General features: G+C 40.2%; 1 protein-coding gene and 1 long non-coding RNA gene across 3 annotated transcripts in view; one reads left to right on the forward strand and one right to left on the reverse strand.

The window, feature by feature from the left end:
- The window catches only part of AMN1 (antagonist of mitotic exit network 1 homolog), a 28011-nt gene extending 12681 nt beyond the window's left edge, over positions 1-15330 (reverse strand). For both annotated transcript variants that reach the window (XM_085324071.1, XM_085324069.1), the window contains exons 1-4: positions 15181-15330; positions 10450-10582; positions 6922-7066; positions 3435-3652 (exon numbers count right to left, since the gene is read on the reverse strand). In XM_085324071.1, the coding sequence (XP_085180197.1) occupies positions 3435-3652; positions 6922-7066; positions 10450-10582; positions 15181-15326 (642 nt within the window). In that variant the 5' untranslated portion in view covers positions 15327-15330. The remainder of the gene's footprint in view (positions 1-3434; positions 3653-6921; positions 7067-10449; positions 10583-15180) is intronic.
- LOC146584842 (uncharacterized) lies at positions 15306-15930 on the forward strand. The gene is made up of 2 exons (XR_014898130.1): positions 15306-15391; positions 15610-15930. It is a non-coding gene; the product is annotated as an uncharacterized LOC146584842 (long non-coding RNA).
- Positions 15931-21006: the final 5076 nt, after the last annotated feature.

The following is a 21006-nucleotide window of genomic DNA, read 5'->3' on the forward strand; positions in this document are numbered from 1 at the left end:
TTAAGTGGAAGTAGGACTTTTCACTTCTGATAGTTAACTAACTACAGGGTTTAAAGAACAAATTCAGGTAACTATCACTAGTAAAATTCAGGTAACTAGCAAAAATTAGGCTGAAGCTGATTTTATTTGTTTCGGACTAAGTGGGGAAAAAAACAGGCATATCTGTGTGCACTTCAGTACTAATAATCAGATGATAAAGGAGGACATTTCAGACAAGTTCCGTATTAGAGGAACACTGTCTATGTTAAAGTCCCCCTTGAAAGTCTAACTTGACCTTTCCTTCTTTGCAACTTAATCCCTGAGCTTTGAATAAGGCATTATCTTTAACAGACACTGTAACATCAAATAAAACCTAATTTTTGTCTGTTAAACTTATTAAAAAACCCCAAACCATAATCCAAGTATTTAGTACAGTGCTGATTCTAACTATTTCAGTAATATTTTCTAAATGCAATCATTTAAATTTTTGAATTTTGAGACAGATTCTTTGGACTTTTTAGTTCCTGCATCATGTCAAGGAATTCACATGCTTCATTGGCCACTTGTAGCTCTCTAAGGATTCTTACCCACTAATGGTAGTACAAAGCATAATTGCTTATCCATTGGCCACAATCAGATGCTTGTTTATTTATAATCCTTCCTCTTCCACCAACCAAATTCATTAAGCCTACTCCCCTCTTCAAAAGCTAGCTTAGATAGCAGATCTATTACACAGTTTCTTTCATAGATCTTGTAATATATGTCAAGCATACTGCTGGTTGCATTTAGCAAACAGGGATACTCAGCAAAATTTGACAGCTAGAATCCATACACTACATATTCCATTTCTCTTTAACAATATGATTATTTCCATTGCACAAATTATCCCTACTGGCCTTCTATTACAAGTCTACAGTACAAAAGTGTAACAGAAATGGTAAGATTGGAGTGAAGGAAAATAAATGGGAATGCCTGGGCATAGAGACAGAAGAGCTATGGGAATGGCAGGTATTGACAGTACCTATATTAACAGGTCATCAAGATGCCAGTGCATCTACTCCTCAGGGTACCCAAGTGTGATACAAAGGGCAGTAAATTAATAACTTTGGGTAATTCCCATAGATGGGACAGAATGGAGAGACCAATCACTGTCAGTTCCTAAAGGGTATTAAAAAAAAACATATCCCAAACCAGTGCATGGTCATCAACCTATGAAAACCCCAAGTGATGTGATGATGATCTGACACACCCTGTGTCCTTTGCCCTCCATGTCAACAAAACAAACCTGGACCAGACTGTCTAGTTGGTGCCCAAACACTGGACAGGCCACCTAGATACCAGTGTCTTGACACTTGTGAGTATACAACTATGACTGCATGAGTGAGAGCAGTTTTGTATTAAAACAAAATCATCTCCCTTCCCCCTAGGAGCACACATTAGGCATTGCCATACTGTTACTACAGCGTTGCTCATCTAGCAAAGGCTTACATACTCAAGTCCCCACAGTTCACTGTTCAAGCAACCTAGCTCTATTCTACACTAGGAGTGTGTCTGGACAGACAGTGGCTAAAGCACAACCCTCCTGCTTTTGCTAACACATTTTACAGAGCATTGAAGTGCCCCACACCCTACATAAAATTACCTTTGCAGCTTGCACAGCCAGTTAAGGCTACATTGTTCTTACAATTTTTTGCCATATACTGTGTCAACGGATATTAAAGAGGAAATTTACTGTTTAACCAGTGCAGCTACTCGGACTACCAAACCTGGGTTTCCACCTGCAGCATTATCAGTATTTACAGGTACATGGAACAGACCAAAGATACAGCAATAAGCACAGGGCTTACATATAAAACACGTCTGTCAGAGCRGTTACATAAGCATATTGATACATAAGCATAAATGTGCTTAAATTCTTATGCATTTCTGAGCCAATGCAGCAGAATTCTTTGGCCAAGCTCCCAAGACTGTCATTCCTTCTTAGTTCAATCCTTCCCTTTCCTTCCCCCTGCCCTTCTTCCRTTTATTTTGCATCACTCCTTATGCCTTCCACTTAACTGCATTTCATCTGTCTGGATTCACCACATCATCCTATTTTAAAACTGGCTTCATCATCTCTTAGTATTTGGCCCCTTTCTAGTTTCAGTTAAATCTATTTCCTTGTTCCTGTAGTGAGCTATGCCCTTTCTCTGCATGTTCATCTATTTCCAACTTCCTTTTTACTTCACTCCTTCACACATGTTGGCAAGTTCCTCTTGATATTTCTAAAGCATTCAAACACAAGCATATGGTTAGGCCTTACAATCTCTACAGGTATGAGTACCTAGTTTGAGTCTGTATGGTCAATGTCACAGAGATATACTGTAAACTTATCTCACTGACATCTAAAACACATTTCTGTTTATTTTAGCCAAACGGAATTCTGAACTCTAGTATACTGTCACCACACAACTGATTATCAGAAAGGAATAAAAGATACCAAAACATTTAATTACTCAAGAAGTCCTCAACTCAGCTAGAAAAGATATCTATTTCAGACAGGGGTGGGGGGGGGAAAGGGAAGAGAACAAAAATCATGAAGTAGTTTGAATAAATAAAAAAAAAAGCAAGTAAGATTGAAATGACTTTTGATGTCCTACTTCTGAAAAAACTGAAAAGAGAATAACATCATCTAAAATACAGACCCTGTTACATGTTTTTCAAATCTGACACTTTGTTATGAATGCTGTACGCCTGGCTCATATTCAACACAAAATAATCTTTTACCACCAGAGTCAACTGAATACTATATTTCACTATCACAAGAATTCCCTTCCTCAACTTCATTACATTACTGCAATTATGAAGTCTGTTGTAATATCGCTGTTAGAGCTGATGCCCTTCTCTGTTCATACTAAACACCAACTAGTGCTAAAGCGTCTAACATTTTTAATATCATTCTTTCCCTGTTGACTCCATAACATGACTATGACAGGCCATCCAGAAAGCACAGTCACTCTGGAACCAGAACTAGTTATATAGTTTACTTCTTCCATGGATCTACTTTGTTTGACATGCTTTATTTTTATTATTCAGGTAAGTTTGTCCTAACCACAAGCAGAAAATAATTTGTCCAAGATTCCACTTTCTTTATATGAAATAGTCCATAATGTTTTATAACTTGAAGAAAATAAAACTAAATAAAATACACTGAAAAAAACACTTCCATTAATAGGTAGTCCCTAATGAGACAAGTTTATCTTTGATCAACAATAAATATTGTAATACTGAAATTCTTCTTATCAAGATACAAACTATAACCTCTCTCTTCCAATTTTCCTCCTCTCAGGAAAACGAACTGTGGTTCTGGATCCTAAAAACTTGCCAAAAATAGCTAAAAATATCCTCTTTCAATTCTATTATGTTAGTCTTAATAAATAAATAAATATCAATTAGCCCATTGCCACCCTACTTACCTGAGTAGATGAAAAGTCCACACTGTGAAGAAATCTGCAGTTCTCTCCTAGTGCCTGCAAGGATGCATCCATGATGCCCGAGCAGCTGCCTAAGTTCACTATTTGTAAGAACTGGCAGTTAAGCGCAAGAGCAAGGACTCCACTGTCAGTTATATCGCAGCACCTTTTGAAAGACGCTTCACGTAAGTAAGGACAGGATAAAGCCAGAGCTATGACACCTGTCAAAGAAACAGATCAAATAAAAAATTAACCTTTCTTTTTAAACTAACCACCATGCTGAATCCAATATGCTACACTCTGGTTACTGACTGCTCAATTTTCATTTCATGCCAAACCACTGGGATTCCGCAAGGGAAAAATTGTTTTGTTGCTGGTTTCTTTTAATTTAATGGGAAGAAAAAAGAAAATCACAACACCAGACATGAAAAACAGTACTACTGAAAAATACCAGAGGTGATAAAGGTTTCCAAGTGCTGAATTCCATTCCTTAGTGTAGAGGGATACCTGACAGAAGTATTTCAGGCATCTAGTCAGTAAGATTATGTAGACAATAGGTCTAACATGATTTGTGGAAGCACATGATCATAACGGCAAGTCAGGGAAAGATTAGCTAGTAGATRAGAAATGAAGTGAAGGAATACTATGCTGTGCTAGGATTGGGCTTGTGAAACTTACAGAAACAGAATATGGAACAACATCCTGGGACAGTGAGAAGGGCAGAGGGAGCTGCCCCAGAAGAAGAGGCGGCCAATAGGATAGGCAGAGATTGGAGAATCTGAGGAAGAGAAAGAAAGGGGAAAAGACAGCGAAAGAACTGTGGAAAATTTTCTAAAGAAAGCAGAATGGAAGGGAAAGACATGAAAATAATCAAAAAAAAAAAATTCTTTGGTACTCTATGTGCAAGGAAAGCCCTTGCCAAGAAGCACCGAGAAGGCAGTCACCAACAAAAACCTGCAAAACAGAAAGGCACACAATGTATAATGAGGCCAGGACCTTTAACATGGATGTGAAGCAGAACACAACTCTAAAGGGAGAAATCTGCTGTTCAAGCTGAGGTGAATGAAACTGCAAAATTCTTACTGGGACAAATCAAGGATAACTATGCTAGATTGGCAGACATAGAAAGAAGCACTGGCTCAGGGAAACTAAAGCAATGTCTTGCTGGCTCCTGAAGGAATACGTCAGCTGTAGGGTCTGGAATGTTTGACCACTGGGAAACATTCCTCAGAAAAGCAATCTTCCTTAAAACAGACCCTGCCCAAGTGACTAGGGAAAGAGCATCTGGGAATAGTAAGGAAAGAAAAACAAAAGTTAAAAGCTTTACCCTTAATTATTGCATTAACTTATTCCTATATTCCTATCCTTTCCACTTTCTCTGGGCTTTCATATATGCAGTCACTCATTTCAGGTAAACAAGGTTTAGATGTGTATATGGGAATATCAACGGATAGGAAGACAAAATGAGAATTAAGTCTGACAAGAAAAATATTCAGTGTGGCACTACAATTAGTAAGACGACTATACCTAACCAGCAAGGGATGAAGGTGTGGTTAGTGTCAGGGAGCAGCAAGAGAAGAGTTTCCACAAGGGAAGGTGAGCCAGGGACCTAGGGTGGCCACAATGCAGGCCAGGCAGTGCCCTCACTAACCTGGCAGTCCCACAGCACCTGAACTAGGCAAGCTGAGAAGACTGGTGCTAGCATCAGGTCCCACAATGGTCCAGCAATCAGCAAGGAAAAGCAAGACAACAGGTGAGGTCCAAGGTCAATCCAAAAAACCAAAACATTTCAGAGGTAAGAGTGGGATCAGGTACATCTATGACATAGCTCAGGCCAGGCCAGGACTGACAGCTCAGGCCTGAGCTTAAACAGAGCTCCTGAGTCCATGGGCAGGAGCTGTGGGTTGCAGGTCCCAGCTGAGGCTGGTGAGGGCCATTAAGGTCTACTGATGCCCTCAGAATGCTGACAGTTAGTAACAACTGAAATATTTGCACAGAAGTGTCAGGAGATAGCCAACAAGAGAACATGAACTATAGATATAAGTTGTGAAAGGAATTTATTGCCAGGATTAAGGAAACATCATGATTCCAACAGTACAGAATATTACATCACTTTCTGGAAAGATAGAAATAAAAAGTTGAACATGGTAAAATATGTTACTGTGTAAGATCTACAAGGAATACTTGTTTGGGTCAAAACCACTTTGGAAAGAATAGCAGAAAAGACAGTACTGGGCAATAATTTAGACGGAAGAATAAATAGTACTGGATATTGTATTATAGGAAAATAAATGGCCCACAAGCAACCCACAGAGTAAGTGTTTACTAGTAATGATAGGGCTCAGATAGTCTTAGATGTAGTAGCCAACATTTTTTTTTCTCCCCCCAGAAGAAACTGTTACTGAGTTAGTAGGAGGTAACACCAATTTAAAYTGTTCTTTTTTCTTCCTGGTTTTGTGTGTGTATATAATTAAGATGGGTGATTAAGAATTGATACAGCTTAAAAGTAAAGGCTTTGTGATGTTTCTCAGTTTAGATTCTCAGATTAAAAGGGGCTCAGTAGGAAAGTTAGTGAAGGTGAATTGGCAAATAGGAACTTGCCAGTAAAGAAGAACTAGACTTCCCATTTTTACTTGCAAAGTGATCAAGAATCTGTATCCAAATAGAAGAAAACTATACACAAGAGAGCTCTAGGCTTAGCTAGCTCCTTATAAACCATGTTAGAAAACAACAGACAGATGAAGGCACAGAGGAAAGACTACTGCAATCTATGCATTAGGAAGAAGCGTAAGGATGAAGTGAAAATTTCCAGAAATCAATGAGCAAAAACGATACAGACCAAGGCTGATCTAAATAAGGTATGTATTAACTCAAAACTAAATTAATATTTCGCCTCAGTTTTCAATGAAGATGAGTTAATGACAGAGTGAAGGAATAAGTGTAATGAAAAGATGCAACAAAACTTAAATGGGAAATAAGTCTCAGTAAGCTCAACACTCTTAAACCAACAACTCTTGATACAACTTTAGAACAAAGTTTGAGTAATACCTGAAGTCAGAAGTCCTGAAAGACTTCCTTGCTTTGAGTTAGGGGATGCTTGCAGAGTAATAAATATATTTAAATGACAAAGGCGAAAAAAAATGATCTAAGAAACACCAAATCAGAAACTTGAGCCTGAGTGGTACTGACAAGGCTCTGAAACCAATTTTGAGCAAGGAATAATTAAGATGAAGTAGAAAATATGATCAAGTGTACCAGTTTTACCAGAAACCTAACATGAGAGTAACTTGATAGCTCTCTTTCTTTTGTAAGATGATCAGCGCTCTGTGTTTATAATTGACTAATTATAAGTCACTTCAGCAATATTGTTTTAAGAAGTCCCCAATGCAATACCAATATATTTACCCTACATATTTTTGCAATTTACTCTATCTTACAAGAAAAATAAACCAGAAATAAGATCCTGGTTATCTATAAACAGATCACATACCTTCTGAAGTGATTCCCAATCTGTTCTCTTTGCAAGAATTTAAGTTGATTTTTTTCAATTGCTTGCAGTTACAAAGCTGTAACAATGCATTATCTGAAATATCACAGTCCCGGAGATCTAGAGACTCTACAGCAGGGTGCAATACCTGTAATGAAAAGCTAGCATTTCAGTCAACCCTATGTCATGAAACATATATATTTTAATTTGAAATAGTTGTTACATTAGACATCACATAGAACTTAAAAATATTCACTAGCACATGGAGTTACCAGACCTGGCAACTAAAAATTGCTAAAGCTAATATGCTATATTTGCAGAAACAGTTCTCCTCCAATGTAAATGTTGTTCAGTTTCTGTGATCACATCTAGAATAAAAGCACATTAACACCACAGTATATTGATATACTACCTTGACAAAGCATTCCTAGTTTGGATGCAGTTATAAGAGCAAAGCTGTATTTTGTAACCTCCTCAGTAAAAAAAAAAAATCAACCACTACCAGAGTCACAAATTTAGTCAGTGAAAACACCACTCTGGTGGTGCAGTTAACACTGGTGTTTCTGCTAGCACACGTTTACCAGGGCTCATACCCTCAAGCCTACTAGCACAACTATGATGGTAGAAGTCTCAAGTGTAAATACTACGTTTGGTCAAAACTTAAATCTGCTTAACAGATACAGGTAAGATCAAAAAAATATTTTACCCCAGAGTATTTTTCTCACCTATAGACAACACACACGCACACTCCTTCTCTCATAAACAAGCAGTCTCATTATCATACCATAAAGAGGTATCCAATCCTCATTAAATAGGCACTTTCACTCCCATAAGACCATAGGCTGGAGTTCTTGTACAATTTTCCCCAAGAAAACTTTTATGAAATTAAGAACCAAGCAATGGAAGGCCACACAACTTACCTCTAATATCAGTTTCAAGAACTCTTGTTACTTTTTATAAAAACTACTTATATCCCTCTCTCTCCAGTCCAAGTCTCACCACATGAAAATGATCACATATCTTTGCTGACCTGCTCTTCAGACAAATAGGCCAAACATTAGACCAGATGTTGGAGCAAGTTATCGTATTACCCAAACATCTCTCTCCAGCCTGTCATTCCCTCCCTCACCTCACTCAGGTAATTGTTTATGGTAAATTTCCACACACAAGCAGAGATAATAGCATAGTTGAGGCTTGTTAAAAGCTTATTTCTTTTTCAAGTTCACCATTCTGAACTACATTCTGAACTACAGATATTACAGGATATTGTTCTTCTGTTAYGCAAATATACAAAATGCTAAAGTCTTTACCGATAATAGTTAAATAAGCCTTCTAAAAAAAAAGCAACAACTTCCAGTAGATTACAATTGCAATCTTTCCACAAAAATAAGTGACATGTGAGATATTACTTGGGGGGGGGGAGCTGTCAAAGCCAAAAGCCTCAAACATGTCCCTTTATACCATTAAATCACCCAAATATCCCATATTATATTTGTGAGCAATTTTCAAAAGAATAACACCCGAGTCTTATTTCACTGATACTTCTGAATTCGTATCTAAGAAAACACATCAAAAACCAAAGATGACCTACTTGAAGCCAAAGTGACCATCTAACCTTATTGCAGATGCTTTCTCTGACTACTGCTTTTCTTTCACAACTGTTGATTGCCTTGGGCACAACAAAAGTGAGCAAGCTGCCGATTTTGAAGCTACATGAGAAATCTTASGAGAAATTAGGACTGCAAAAAGGGGTAGGGGAACAGCTTTAGATGAAGGGAAATCTACATGACAAGCAACAGTACTATGAGAATATTGTTCATTTAGTGTAATTTGAGCATTAAGCTTCCCCAGCCAATGATTTTTCAATGACTAAATTATTAAAGTTTGTTTTATGTCCCCCTTAAGAGATCATATTCATTGAATATTTATATACAATTCTAATACCTCAAAGAAGGTGGAATTTAAGATACTATTGGCAAGGCTACTATTGGCAAAAAGCATAGCAAAGAGAAAAAAATGAATGGTTACACAAATCTGGACAAGAAAAGGGAGGTAAGAGATGAAATAGAAGCTTTCATATAAAAGCTGATGAATAGAATTTTGACTGCAAGAAGTTTAAACTTCATGCAAAAAGTGGGACGACAGCAAAGAAAGTATGTGCACAAAAGCCAAGGAGATAGCATAGCATAMAAAATTGGGAAGAAAATAGATCCAGCAGTAATACTGTGGAGACTGAAAGACAAAAGCAGGACAGAAGCAGTAACAAATACAAAAAAAATCCATTATCTATACGGAAGACAAATGTCTTGCAACATGACGTGTTGCAAATGTGGAGTATGTGGAATACTTTAGTTATACGTAATGTGGGCAAGGAATAATGAGAAGAGCTAAGCAACACATGCCATTCTGCTACACTGACCAGTAAGAAGAATATCAGCAAGATGAAATAGGAAAGCTGAATAGTGAAATAGTGCAGAGAAATGGTATGTATTCAAAATCTAAAAGGTGACTACCAGTTAAAAAAACGCAACAAACAAAACCAAAAACTTAGCACCAAAATTTAGGGTATGATATGTTCAACAAAAGTGATGACAGCTAAGGACAAAATTGCAGGAAGTATGAAAAAAACAGAAAAGAGAAAAAGAATAAAAATAGAATATCTAAGTATTAGTTGGAAAACAGGCTCCAAGAGAAGGCACTGATCAACTGCTGAATGAAAACAAGATTAGATTTATAGAGCACCCATRGAAAAGATTGTAACTTAAACTCTCTAGTTTCTTACCAGACTAAAGGTAATCTAACCTAATAGTCTAACTTAGTTTTTGTGTGTTTGTACATATACAATCACATGTATTTGTTCATACAGAGTTCTCAGGATGTTTAGGAAGACTTATATTGCAAAAATAGCTAAAAAAAAAAATTGTGTCAACTCAAACTTGTCAAAATAACACAAACGAATACAATGATTCTGATTGTTTATATAAACAGTTTTAATTAAAAAAGAGAAATGGAGCTTCCTGAAGATAAGACTTTCCACAATAAGGCTATAGGCAGAATCAGAAGCAACTTTACTATTATGACTCAAAAACTGGTATTAGTTGTCTGTTCTGAATTATAGATCAAAGCAGGAATGAACAGGGAGTCATTAATTTCCTCTGTTCCACCAAGGCCAACCTTAGCTTTCCTCAATTCTCATGTCTCCCTTGAGACTAAACAAAATAACAGGAGACTGCAACAGTCTGGTTTCCCAGACTGAAAAAGGATGGTATGTCATTTGATTAAAAAGAAGTCAGTCATCACTGATTGGAGTATGTTTTTAATTTACTTGTCACTAAAAGCATAGTCTTACTATTTCTAATACAGGACTACTAGTATTATGGAGCTTAGAAATACATACATGAATGAACTGTAAAGATGTGGACAGTGTAAGCAGCCCTGAATCCATCTGTTAACTCATATACAGAGTTTTAGTTTAGCTTATCTTTGTGTATTAAACTACCACAGAGAGAGCAGTTCTGAACTGGTTCTTACCTCGCCAATATTTGAATCGGTTATTTGCCCTTGTCTACTCATTAACTTAATCAGTTTATCTTTTATGTTGGGTGGCAATGACTTAATATCCGCACTGTATCTGGAAAGGTTCTTTGTCAAACACTGAAGGCATCTGAAATAAAGCAAAGTTACAGAACAGTCAAGAAAAGGCATTACATAGTAAAAACAGAACAATCAAGCCATAAGATGTCATCTTCTGCACTGCTAGAATCACTGACTCCAAACTTATCAGTTCCAGTGGTTCCATGCTACCACCAGCTCAGTTATTGCCCTTTCAGGTCAATCAACCGATGTTTGGTGCACATATTCCCCAGTTAACTGCAGTGAGGGGGAAGCCAGCCACATTCCCTCTGATCACCAATCCAGTTCAAAACAACTTCGATTGTGGTTCATTTGTGAGCACTAAGCCCTTTCACCAGCTGAGTCTCCAGCTGGTAGACAGCAAAAGTCTTCAGTTCCAACAGTTGGCTCCAGAGAAGGGACACTTCTCTTTTACCTCACTTAAGTACAAAACATTAAGGAGATGTTTCCAGATGTARTATTTTGTTTACAGTCTAGTCTGTAATACTGTCTTAATATGAAAGAATCTGTGTAAACTTCTGCTTAAAACTAGATTTGATAGCAGAAGACTGGCATCTGAGTTAGGAATTTTTCAGCCTCTTAGTTGGGTCCAGCAAATCACAGATCAACAAGCCTGTGATCTTACCAAAAAAAATAGTATAGAATTAGCAAACACATGGAAAATACAGCATATCCAGGGAAAGTGAACACACTTTGTAAAGGAAATYGGCAAAGCCTGAACAACACAACTCAAAATAATATGATCTATGTGAATTTCTACAAGGCATTCAGCAAGACCCATCAATAACARTTGCTGAAGGAACTAAGCTGCCCTAGGATGAGAAGGAAGGTCTCACACAGAGGAATAAATGGTTGAAATCCTATTGCAACCAGCAACACTGGATGATTTGACTCAGTGCAGCCATTCTTGCTTTTAATACCAGTATTTTAGGCTCCTCCCTCCACCAAAATGCTTATTCCTCAGAATGATTCATCAAACTGAAGGAAACAGTCTGGTTATCATACTGGCGTACAGATTTTGAACTAGCAATAATACCAACATACACTGTTTCACCTGCTTTTTCTATATATCATAAACAACTTGCTCTCTGGGAACCTTTTGTCTCTCAGGTCAGAACTGTTTCCCTGTTTTATTTGTTCACTTTTCCAGATACTCAAGCTTGTTTTACTCAAAATTCCTATTTCTATATACTGCTGCATGAGAAACCCCAAACAAATCCCAAACACATAGGACTTAGGTCAAGCAGCTCACTACAACTGAGTACTATAGAGGGACAACAATCAAACAGTCCTATCTTTTTAAATTCCTAAGCTACCTATCACAGGATACAAAAAATGTTAATGCCCCTACTTCTACAGTTTGAAATTACAGTCACAGGCTCATTTAAACACCAACTACTAGACAAGCTTCTCTACAGTTTCTAAGCATCTTGAGTGTATCGACCTTCAGAGCAATCACCACCCATTCACACAGTAAAGGACAACTGCTGGTCCTTAAAGAAGGAATTGCAACTTCTGAGAGCAGATTTGTTATCAAAAACCAAAGTTCCTATGTAAGCAAGGAACATAAAACAGGATGAATCTAACCAACCTCCAGAGGTAACTGAAAAGACAGCATTTTTGTCTTCTAGGAAATGTCAAGACTTTAAAAAGTCTTACAGCACAACAAAGCTAAAACTGAGGGAGTTGAAATGGGGGAGGAAAGATATCTCCCACCCCTGCTGCTTAGAAACCTAACATGGAAGTCCAYATAAGCAGTGGAGAGCTCTGAATTGCCTCTGGAGGTTCTACTGTCTACAGATCATAACTGCCTGAATTATATTTCCAAAGTATATTCCAAACATCCCTGTCCCCAACCTTTCTTTTTAAATCCAGTCCAGAATTTTGAAAGATGACRTTACAGTCCTACACAACATCTTGCATTTGTGTAATCAGTATTTTTCCATGAACCCACCTTCAGAGCTGCTACTGTAACCACGCGGTAACTCCCTCTACTGTAGTTGGCACCTATGTTTTTCTATGATCCAGAAACAATTAAGACTGGTAAATAAAACAGTATACAGAAACATTACTCAAATGTATTCACCTTGCAGAAAGACTAACAGACAATCTATCTTACTGAAAGATATTATCAATTCTGTTATTCACGGACACGGAAAACTAAGTAACACTTTACTCCTGTAATGACCTCACAAAAGATTATTTCTTTTCCCCAAAYGCCCAGCTGATTTTTCCCCAGTTCATTTATCAGACTTGCTACACCACCTGTTTGTATATTCAAGTGTTTCAAAAGCATCAAGGGTATAGAGTAGAAGAGGCCTATGACCTTCAACCTTCAGGGYCTAAATACATATTTTTAATATATATTAGAGAAACTAGATCTTTGTAATTGTGCAAAAATAGCCTAACTTACACCAAAGTACAATGTACACTAAGTTKTATCACATGAGATAGAGTAGCAGAATAGATGTTAGAAGTGGGACATGTCAGAAGAAACAAAACAGAAAAACAGATACTAAAACAAGCTTAATGGCAAATAATAAAATAGATACCAATCCTAAAGAATGCAGGAAGATGTAAATTTATATTCCCAGTAAGATCATAAAAGAGAGCTCTCCTCTGAAACCGAAGCTCTCTTTCTGTACTCAGTTTTCATTCACACAGAATTCACACAGAAGCACCTTAGTTTTCAACAACACTAAGGCTAAGCTAGCCTGTCTGTAATAGGCTSGTCACCTGTTAATGATGTCAGTAACACAGGAGCTATCAGTGACATACTGAACAATCAAACCTCAGCAATATCTAACTACATTCACTTATTACAACTTACATGTGCAGAAATGTCTTCACCATGTAGTTACAATAGCGGTTAACAGATCTTCAAATTTGTTTGGTCATTTGCGTTGCTCTGAGTGTCTCATTTTTGAAGACCAAAACCCTCTTGGTTCCCAGCTCATCTCTGACATTAACAAGCCATATTAAAACACCTGCCAGAGCTCTGAGAGACTTGTAATAGCAGCCTCCTAAAAGCATGTCAGCTAAAGCTGTTACCTGCCCTGTTGTCTTCACCACCACTCCAGCAAGTGTTGCTGTTGTTGCCAGGCATCTTCCCTACACAGCAGACCCTCCACCTCCTATGCTGTCAGTTTTCAACCAAGCATAATTAYGTAAACTAATTGCAATTTTGGCCTAGCTTAGCATACTGGCCTGAAAACTGCATCATCTGGGAGTGCGTGCGTAACTTGGTCGTTTGTCCTGTCGGGAACAGTAATTTCTGAAAACAAAAGCTGATATAGGACATAATCTCACCAAAAACCAAAGYTTCTAAATGTTCCCAATGTGATGCTCCTGTGCATGTGAGTGTCAACTGCTCTTTTGGGGTGAGGGGAAAGGCCCTTACAGATACCAACCAGCAGGAGAAACTCCTTTGTAAACTCACTTTCCACTTTGGAGACCTTAAAAAAAATAATTACCTTATTAAAAGGACTACTCCATCATGCACTAGTTCATTCATTTTGGTTTTTAGTTTTGGCTGTAAGCGTTGGTAGTTAAGTAACAGGCCTCAGAGCACAAGTACGAAGCTTAAAGTGCAGCTTGGCATAAATACATGGCCATCAGCTGAATAGTATGAGACAAGAAAAAGTACACTAGAATTACATGCATTTCTTAAAAACTATGTAATTATTAGTTTCAAGTAGTAGTCTTACTGGTATAGAGACTAATACAGACAATTGCTGCAACAGAATGAAGCAAGCAGTATTAAAAAGCTAAGTAACCAATCAGAAGTAGAAAATGTTGATAGTATCAAGCTCTAAAGTACACATAATGAAAAATTACTAAGTCTAAGATCTAGGGCTAATCAAGAGAATATGTGCATGTAGTGTAATACAGGTCTTAAACATTATTTTAACAGATTAATCATGTAAAACAGAAAACTATGGGCACTCTTTTAGCTTTGCAAAAGCACTAAGTTATTACCGAAACAGAACCCTTTTAATTAATTTCTGTGAGCGTGTTCAGCTGTCGCTGCAAAGCGCTCCAACTGGATGTTAAGCCGGGACTGAAGCCGAAAAGGGAACCTCCATCCTCCTCGCCTCCCCAACCACTTGTTACTGCGCCTCCCTCGTGCCGGCTCTAAACCCCGTAGATTCGCACACTGAGCGCTACTGGGCAGCTGAGCTGGATGAAAACGCACCCGAATAAAAACTGCGAAGTCACAGAACTGGCAGTGCCAGCGCAAGCGGCCGGGGCAGGGCTCAGCCGCAGCCCGSCCAAAGAACCACGGAGGAAGCCCCCGAAGAGCGATATACTATTATTTTTGCCGCAGAGCCTTGTCTAGAAGCAGAATGCCATCAGATCACGGCAAATTAAATTCACGCCGATTAAAACCCCCCTGCGGAAGAGACTTCTCCCCCTCCTGCCACCTCCCAGACGCCGTCTCCCCGCCGGACCCCCCGCCAGACCCGTCCCCTTCCGCTCCCTGTCGCGCCTCCCCCGCCCCGTCCTCTGCCGAGCCGTTACTCCCGCCACCCCGCTGCGAGGCCCTGCGGCCCGCTGCCGCCTCTCCCGTGCCGCGCCGCCCCGCCGGGAGGGCGAGGGGCGGCGGAGGCCGCGCGCGGCGGCACTCACAGGTCCAGGAGGAGCCGGACCTCGCCGCCGGCGCCGTCCCAACCGCCGCTGAGGCGGCTCATGGCGGCCAAGCGGCGAGCGCGGCGCCCGGGCGCGGCGGGAGGCAGCGCCGAAATGGCGGCGGCGCCTCCTCGAGCCGGAGGCATCACGGGAGCCGTAGGCGCGGCGCCATCGCGGGAGCCTGGCGGGCGCCGGGCGGGGAGMGGTTGAGGTAAGGCTGGGGCCCTGTCGATGGGGTTTCACTGCTCCCCAGCTCGTGCACTGCAGGTAATCACTAGCCTGGCTACTGCCTTCAGCTAGTTCACATAGTTGAGTTGCCCCTGAAACAGCTTGTGAACTGCAAAGCCATGCGTCTGTCAGTGCTGTGCTACCAAGCTAGAGCCGGCAGCGGGTTGCCTCAGGGAGCGCTTACATGCTGCTCTCCTGCAGGCACCTCCTAGATACCATGAGAAGATGCACCAGTAAAACCTCAGACTCTTAACTGGCAATTCTGGAAGAGCTTGAAAACACAGAATCACAGGAAGCTGAAGGTTGAAGAAAACTCTGGGGACCTTCTAGTCCAATCCTCCTGCTCAAAGCAGGGTCAACTGGAGCAGTCAAAACCTGACTGGACGTGTTTCCTGGATAATCTATCTCCAGGAATGGAAACTCCACCATCTCTTTGGTCACCTGTTACAGTATTCCGTCATCCTCACAGAGGAAAAATAGAAAGGTTGAAATACAAAAAATTCCATTGAAAATGAAAGTTGTGCCCATTGTTTCTTGCTCTGTCCCTGGGTGTAGCTGGAAAGAGTCTGGCTCCATCTTCTGTACGCCTTCCCACCAAGTATTTATACACATTGATATTCGCCTGAACCTTCTCCAGGCTAAGTAGTGCTGGGTCTCTCAGCCTCTCCTTAATCACCCTGGTAGTCCTTCACTAAACTTGCTCCAGTCACTCCATGTCACTCTTGTGCTGGAAAGCTCAGAACTTGATCCAGCAATCCCAGATGCAGCCTCACCAGTGCTAAGCTCCCTTGACCTTCTGCCAACTCTGCCTAATGGAGCCCAGGATGCTACCGGCCTTCTTTGCAAAAAGGGAACATTTTTGCCTCACAATCAACTTGTCCCACAGGCACCCTCCCTCCAGGCCTTTTTTTGCAATGCTCCTTTGCAGCTAGCTGGTCAGCTGCAAGCCTGTACTGATGCATGGGGTTATGCCCAGGTGCAAGACCTGCTGAACTTCATGAGTATCTTCCCTGGCCATATATCCAGCTGTTGAAGTCCCTGTGAATGGCAGCACAATCCTCTGGGGTATCAGCCACTCCTCAGAGTTTTGTCCCATTATCCAAGTCATTAATGAGGATTTTCAACTGCATTCAAGCTATTATCAACCTCTGGAGTTGATATCACTACTAATGACTGGCCTCCAGCTGGACTTCATGGTACTGATTACAACCCTCTGACCCACTGAACCAGATTCCGGTCCACTTATCTATTCAGTTTGCTAGCATGAGCTTCATCAACTTGCCTGAGAATATTATGGGCAGTGTTGAAAGCCTTGCTGAAGCAAAGATAAGCAACATTCACTGCTCTCCCCACATCACTAAGCCAGTTATCTCACCACAGAATGCCATCAGGGTGGTTAAATAAACACATGATGACTGATCCCAGTTACCTTCTTGTCCTATAAGTGGTTGGAAATGGCTTCCAGGATTATTTGCTCCACTGTCTTCCCAGGGATCAAGGTGAGGCTGACCATCCTATAGTTCCCTAATTCCTTCTTCTTGTAGATAAGGATGACACTTGCTTTCCTCTAGTTCTCAGGAACCTCTCTTGATCACCATGACCTTTCAAAGACAATCAAAGAATGGCCTCATAGTCACATTAGCAAGCTCCCTCAACTCTTATGGCTGCAGCCTGTCATAAGTTACTCTCTTGAAGGTTAATTCATACAGAGAGTTTGTTAAATCATGTGAGTAATTTATTTAATTAAGTAAGCAGCCACAAGCAAAACAGCGCTGGGCGGCCGGGGAGTCTTAACTCCGCCAATGGCATGTGCCTCCTTCACATACAGTCCCCTTTTATAGTCTGCTAGTTTTGGGACGCGTTGTAATATCCTGGTGCGTTTTGCGCATGTGTGAGTTGCTAGGGGGGTTGTCTGAAGTTCTCTGGTGGTCATGGAGAGGAAGGCCATAGTCTTCCTCCATCTCTTTATCTTGGCTTGTCTCCTTGTGAGTGATCACAGGTGTTTGCTTATCTGTTGTGTTGACTCCCTTTTGGGATGCTGTCCTGTGAGTAATTACAGGCGCCTGCTTATCTTTTCTTCTTTATCCTTTTGCCTTCAAAGGAATTCCTTCTTGGTGACCTCTGAGCAGCTTGTTGCTTACTTCAGCTCTTYATAGTCCTGCAAGATAGCTARGGCCCCGACACTGGTTCCACAAGGGGTCATATAAGCTTTTTGTGCTAACCATAGTTTATTTGCCTAACACCATGTCTCAACCCTGGTTGTTGTAAAACCTCATCCTCCCCCTCCACCGGCTTATTCCTCCTTCTAAACAATGAACAAATAGTTACAATTTATTACACAGCCCATCAGGTTCCACAAACTTATTCATGTGCAGCCTAAGTGTTCCCTAGCTAGATGCTCCTACAGTTGAAGGCAAGTCTTACTTACTCTAGACTGTGCTTCCCATTTCAGATTCCTGAAGCCAGATGTTACCAGTAAAGACCAAGGAGAAGGCCACATTCAATACTTCAACATTTATGTCCTTTATCACCAGATCCCTGTCCCATTCAGCAGCAGGCCTACCTTTTTCCCTAGTTTTTCTTTTGCAGCTGACATATTGCAGAAACCTCTTTTTTTTAATTGCTCTTCACATCCCCTACTAGGTTCATCTCCAAATGGACTTTGTTTTTTCTATCCCCATCCCTAAATGCTCAGACAGTGTCTTTATACTCCTCCTAGATCACTTGTTCCTGCTTGCATATGCTTTAATTTTATGCTTGAGTGTAGTCAGGAGTGCCTTGTTCATCCTTGCAAACCTCCTGCCACCTTTGCAGAATGTTCTGCTCACCGGCATGGACCATTCCCAAGCTTGACACAGATCTTCAACAATCATCTTCTGCAGGCTAAAAGATCATCTCCCATTACCCCAGAAAAGGGCTCCAGGGACCCCTTCAGCCCCAGCTTTGCAGGCCTGCATTCTCCTTCTGGAGGCCAATCTGAGCAGAAACATTTGATATTGCAGAGAAAGCAACCTCAAAGGCTAATGGAGGCTATGCCCCACAGTGCTGCCTACTACTGCTGAGGAAACAGGTGCTGTTCTGAGAGCTGGTATATAGGCTTCTCCTGAGCATGGGCTCAAAAGACACTGGCCACCCCTCCCCCCAGTTGGGGTCAGCTGAAACAAAAAACGCCAAGCATCTTTGATTAAAGACAGCTGACAGAACTCGTTAGCGCTTCTCATGCAGCCCACTTAACTGTTGTGTTACTTCTTTATTTACTGTATATCTTACCAAATGCTGAATACATTTATGCTAAATCAATGATTCAATCTCACCACAACAATGTGAAATGTGTTTGTGCTGGCTTGACAATCTGATTACCATCCCATCTCAGCACAATGGTTCCCATGTCATGGGTCCATGACTTCCTGCTATTTCTGAATTTCCCCCTGCAGAACCATACCAGAAGCTGCTTTAAACGTATACCATGATATCATTGTGAATTGATCTGATTGGCAGCCTGTGCTGACATCTGAATATAAAGTCCCTCCATCTGAAAAACTTTCTTAGGTAAAACTGAAGAGATATAAACTATAGCTATAAGAGAACATTTACTTGCTTTGTGAAACTAGATAATAGTCCCAAGGTGTCATAATCCGTTGTTGCCATCTGCAGTGCATAATCCATACTGCAACGAGGCCTAAAGAGTAGGAGACTAGATCCTACAGAGGCATGTGTGTTTTTTTCTTTTTTCTTTTAATAATGGTAAGATAAACTTACAAATGTAGCATTAAAGATTACCAGTGATGGATTCTGCATACTTGATCCTGAAACAATGGCACCCACACAGCTAGTTAGTTTTGTTGCAGCCTTGCATATAGTCTGAAGATGGTTCTGCTTCAATAGGTAACAGCTATACAATTACATACGTGTGAAAGATGCGACTCTTATACAGCAGTTGGTTGATTTTCGAATAGGCTGTTCCTGGTTTTCTTCAATATCTTTCAAGATAAGGTTTTCTGATAACATAACTAATATTTCCCAGATGTGGCCTCCTGACAATTGTAGCACATTCTACTCCTGTGTAGTGTAGATTCTTGTTCTAGGGTCAATGAATAGGTCATGCACACATTCCTGTCTTAGAACCATTAAAAATATGTTCTACAAAACACTGGTTCATTAAAAGAATATAAGTACATTATGTTTTTGCTACTGTTTGTTATTAATATCTATCTAATTATGGCACCATTACTGTTACATTAATCAAAATGGTTTACTTAAATGAATTTGATTTCCTTTCAGTTACAACACCAGCTGGGCCTGTGTTGAAGTTAGTAATCATAAATCTTACTTCACTTGCACTTCAGAACTGTTGCTAGTACTTAAGGAGCCAGGAGGTCACTGAATTGTAAGAAAACAGGTTGACAGATGACTTCGAATATCAGTAGAAAAAATTTATAGTTTCAACTGTGTGTTTTATGACAGCAGTTTCTCTCCACTGAGTAACACAGCATCATGACTTGGTTCTCTAAGCGTATGGAATGATGGGATTCTCTCAGGGAGGACTTTATTTTAAATGAGTTTGAAAGTACTGAATTTTGAATTTTGAGATTTTGAAACCTCCTCCGTGAAGAGGAAGATACCAGAGGATGTTCCCCAAAATATGTTCTTGATATAGCTCTAGCAAGGAGTCACATGTACCTTAGTAAACAATTGTAAATTCCATTTGCTTTTCCTTTCTCAAAACAAATGATTCTGTATAAAGCTACTGTAACAACTACATCACAGGTTTCCAAAGACATAAGAAGCAGCAAGGGAGACTGCCTCTCCTGTAAAAGTATTATGTAGAAGTAATTGCATGTTTGAGTTCAGACGTGTTTAGGTGCATTAACAGATGAGTCTTTCAGAGTTTCATTTTTAACTTGATAAACAAATTTTTGACACCCACATGCAACTGACTGTATCTGTTCTCACTTACAAATCATTGTTTCATGGTGGAATTCAGCACCTAGATCAGGTGCTCGTGGTATTGTGTGTGTACCCATGGTTGTGCACTGTGAGGTGGCTGCTGTAATAAGGACTGAACACACGCTCAGGGAGTTATCAGGGAACCTTCCCATCCTTATGCAGGAGCCACTTTACTAAATAGTCCATGATTCCTTTCTCCCTGTTCTATGATCATCTTTGTAAGAGCTGGTACTGCTTCAAAACTATAGTGGCAGCAGCTGAGTCTCTGGCTCGCAATGATAATTAGAAACACACAACAAATCCCCTTGGTTTTGTCATCCCACTTAGGTGCCTGCTTTCTTGCAGTGTTTCCACAGTGAGGAGAAGCAGGAAGCAAACAGCAATGATTTCTAATGCAGAGGTTTTATATTGCACTGCAGATCTTTAGCCAGGGTATCCAGCAGTTAGAGTAGGACAGTAAAGGTGAGAAGGACAGCAAGGTTAGAGCAGTGATCTGGATTCTTAAAACAGCTACAGTTTCAGTTCCATCTTGTGAGCCCATGAAGCGTATGTGCAGTGTGGAGAGGTGTGCTCTAGTCACACCAGCATGGCTGTGGAGCTTCAGAATGATTGATACAATTATTCTTCTGCATGGGAGACTATAGGCTTCAG

The sequence above is a fragment of the Rhea americana genome, unplaced genomic scaffold (assembly GCF_003343005.1).
Source record: "Rhea americana isolate MKP2758 unplaced genomic scaffold, rheAme1 scaffold_9, whole genome shotgun sequence".
Lineage (NCBI taxonomy): Eukaryota > Metazoa > Chordata > Aves > Rheiformes > Rheidae > Rhea > Rhea americana.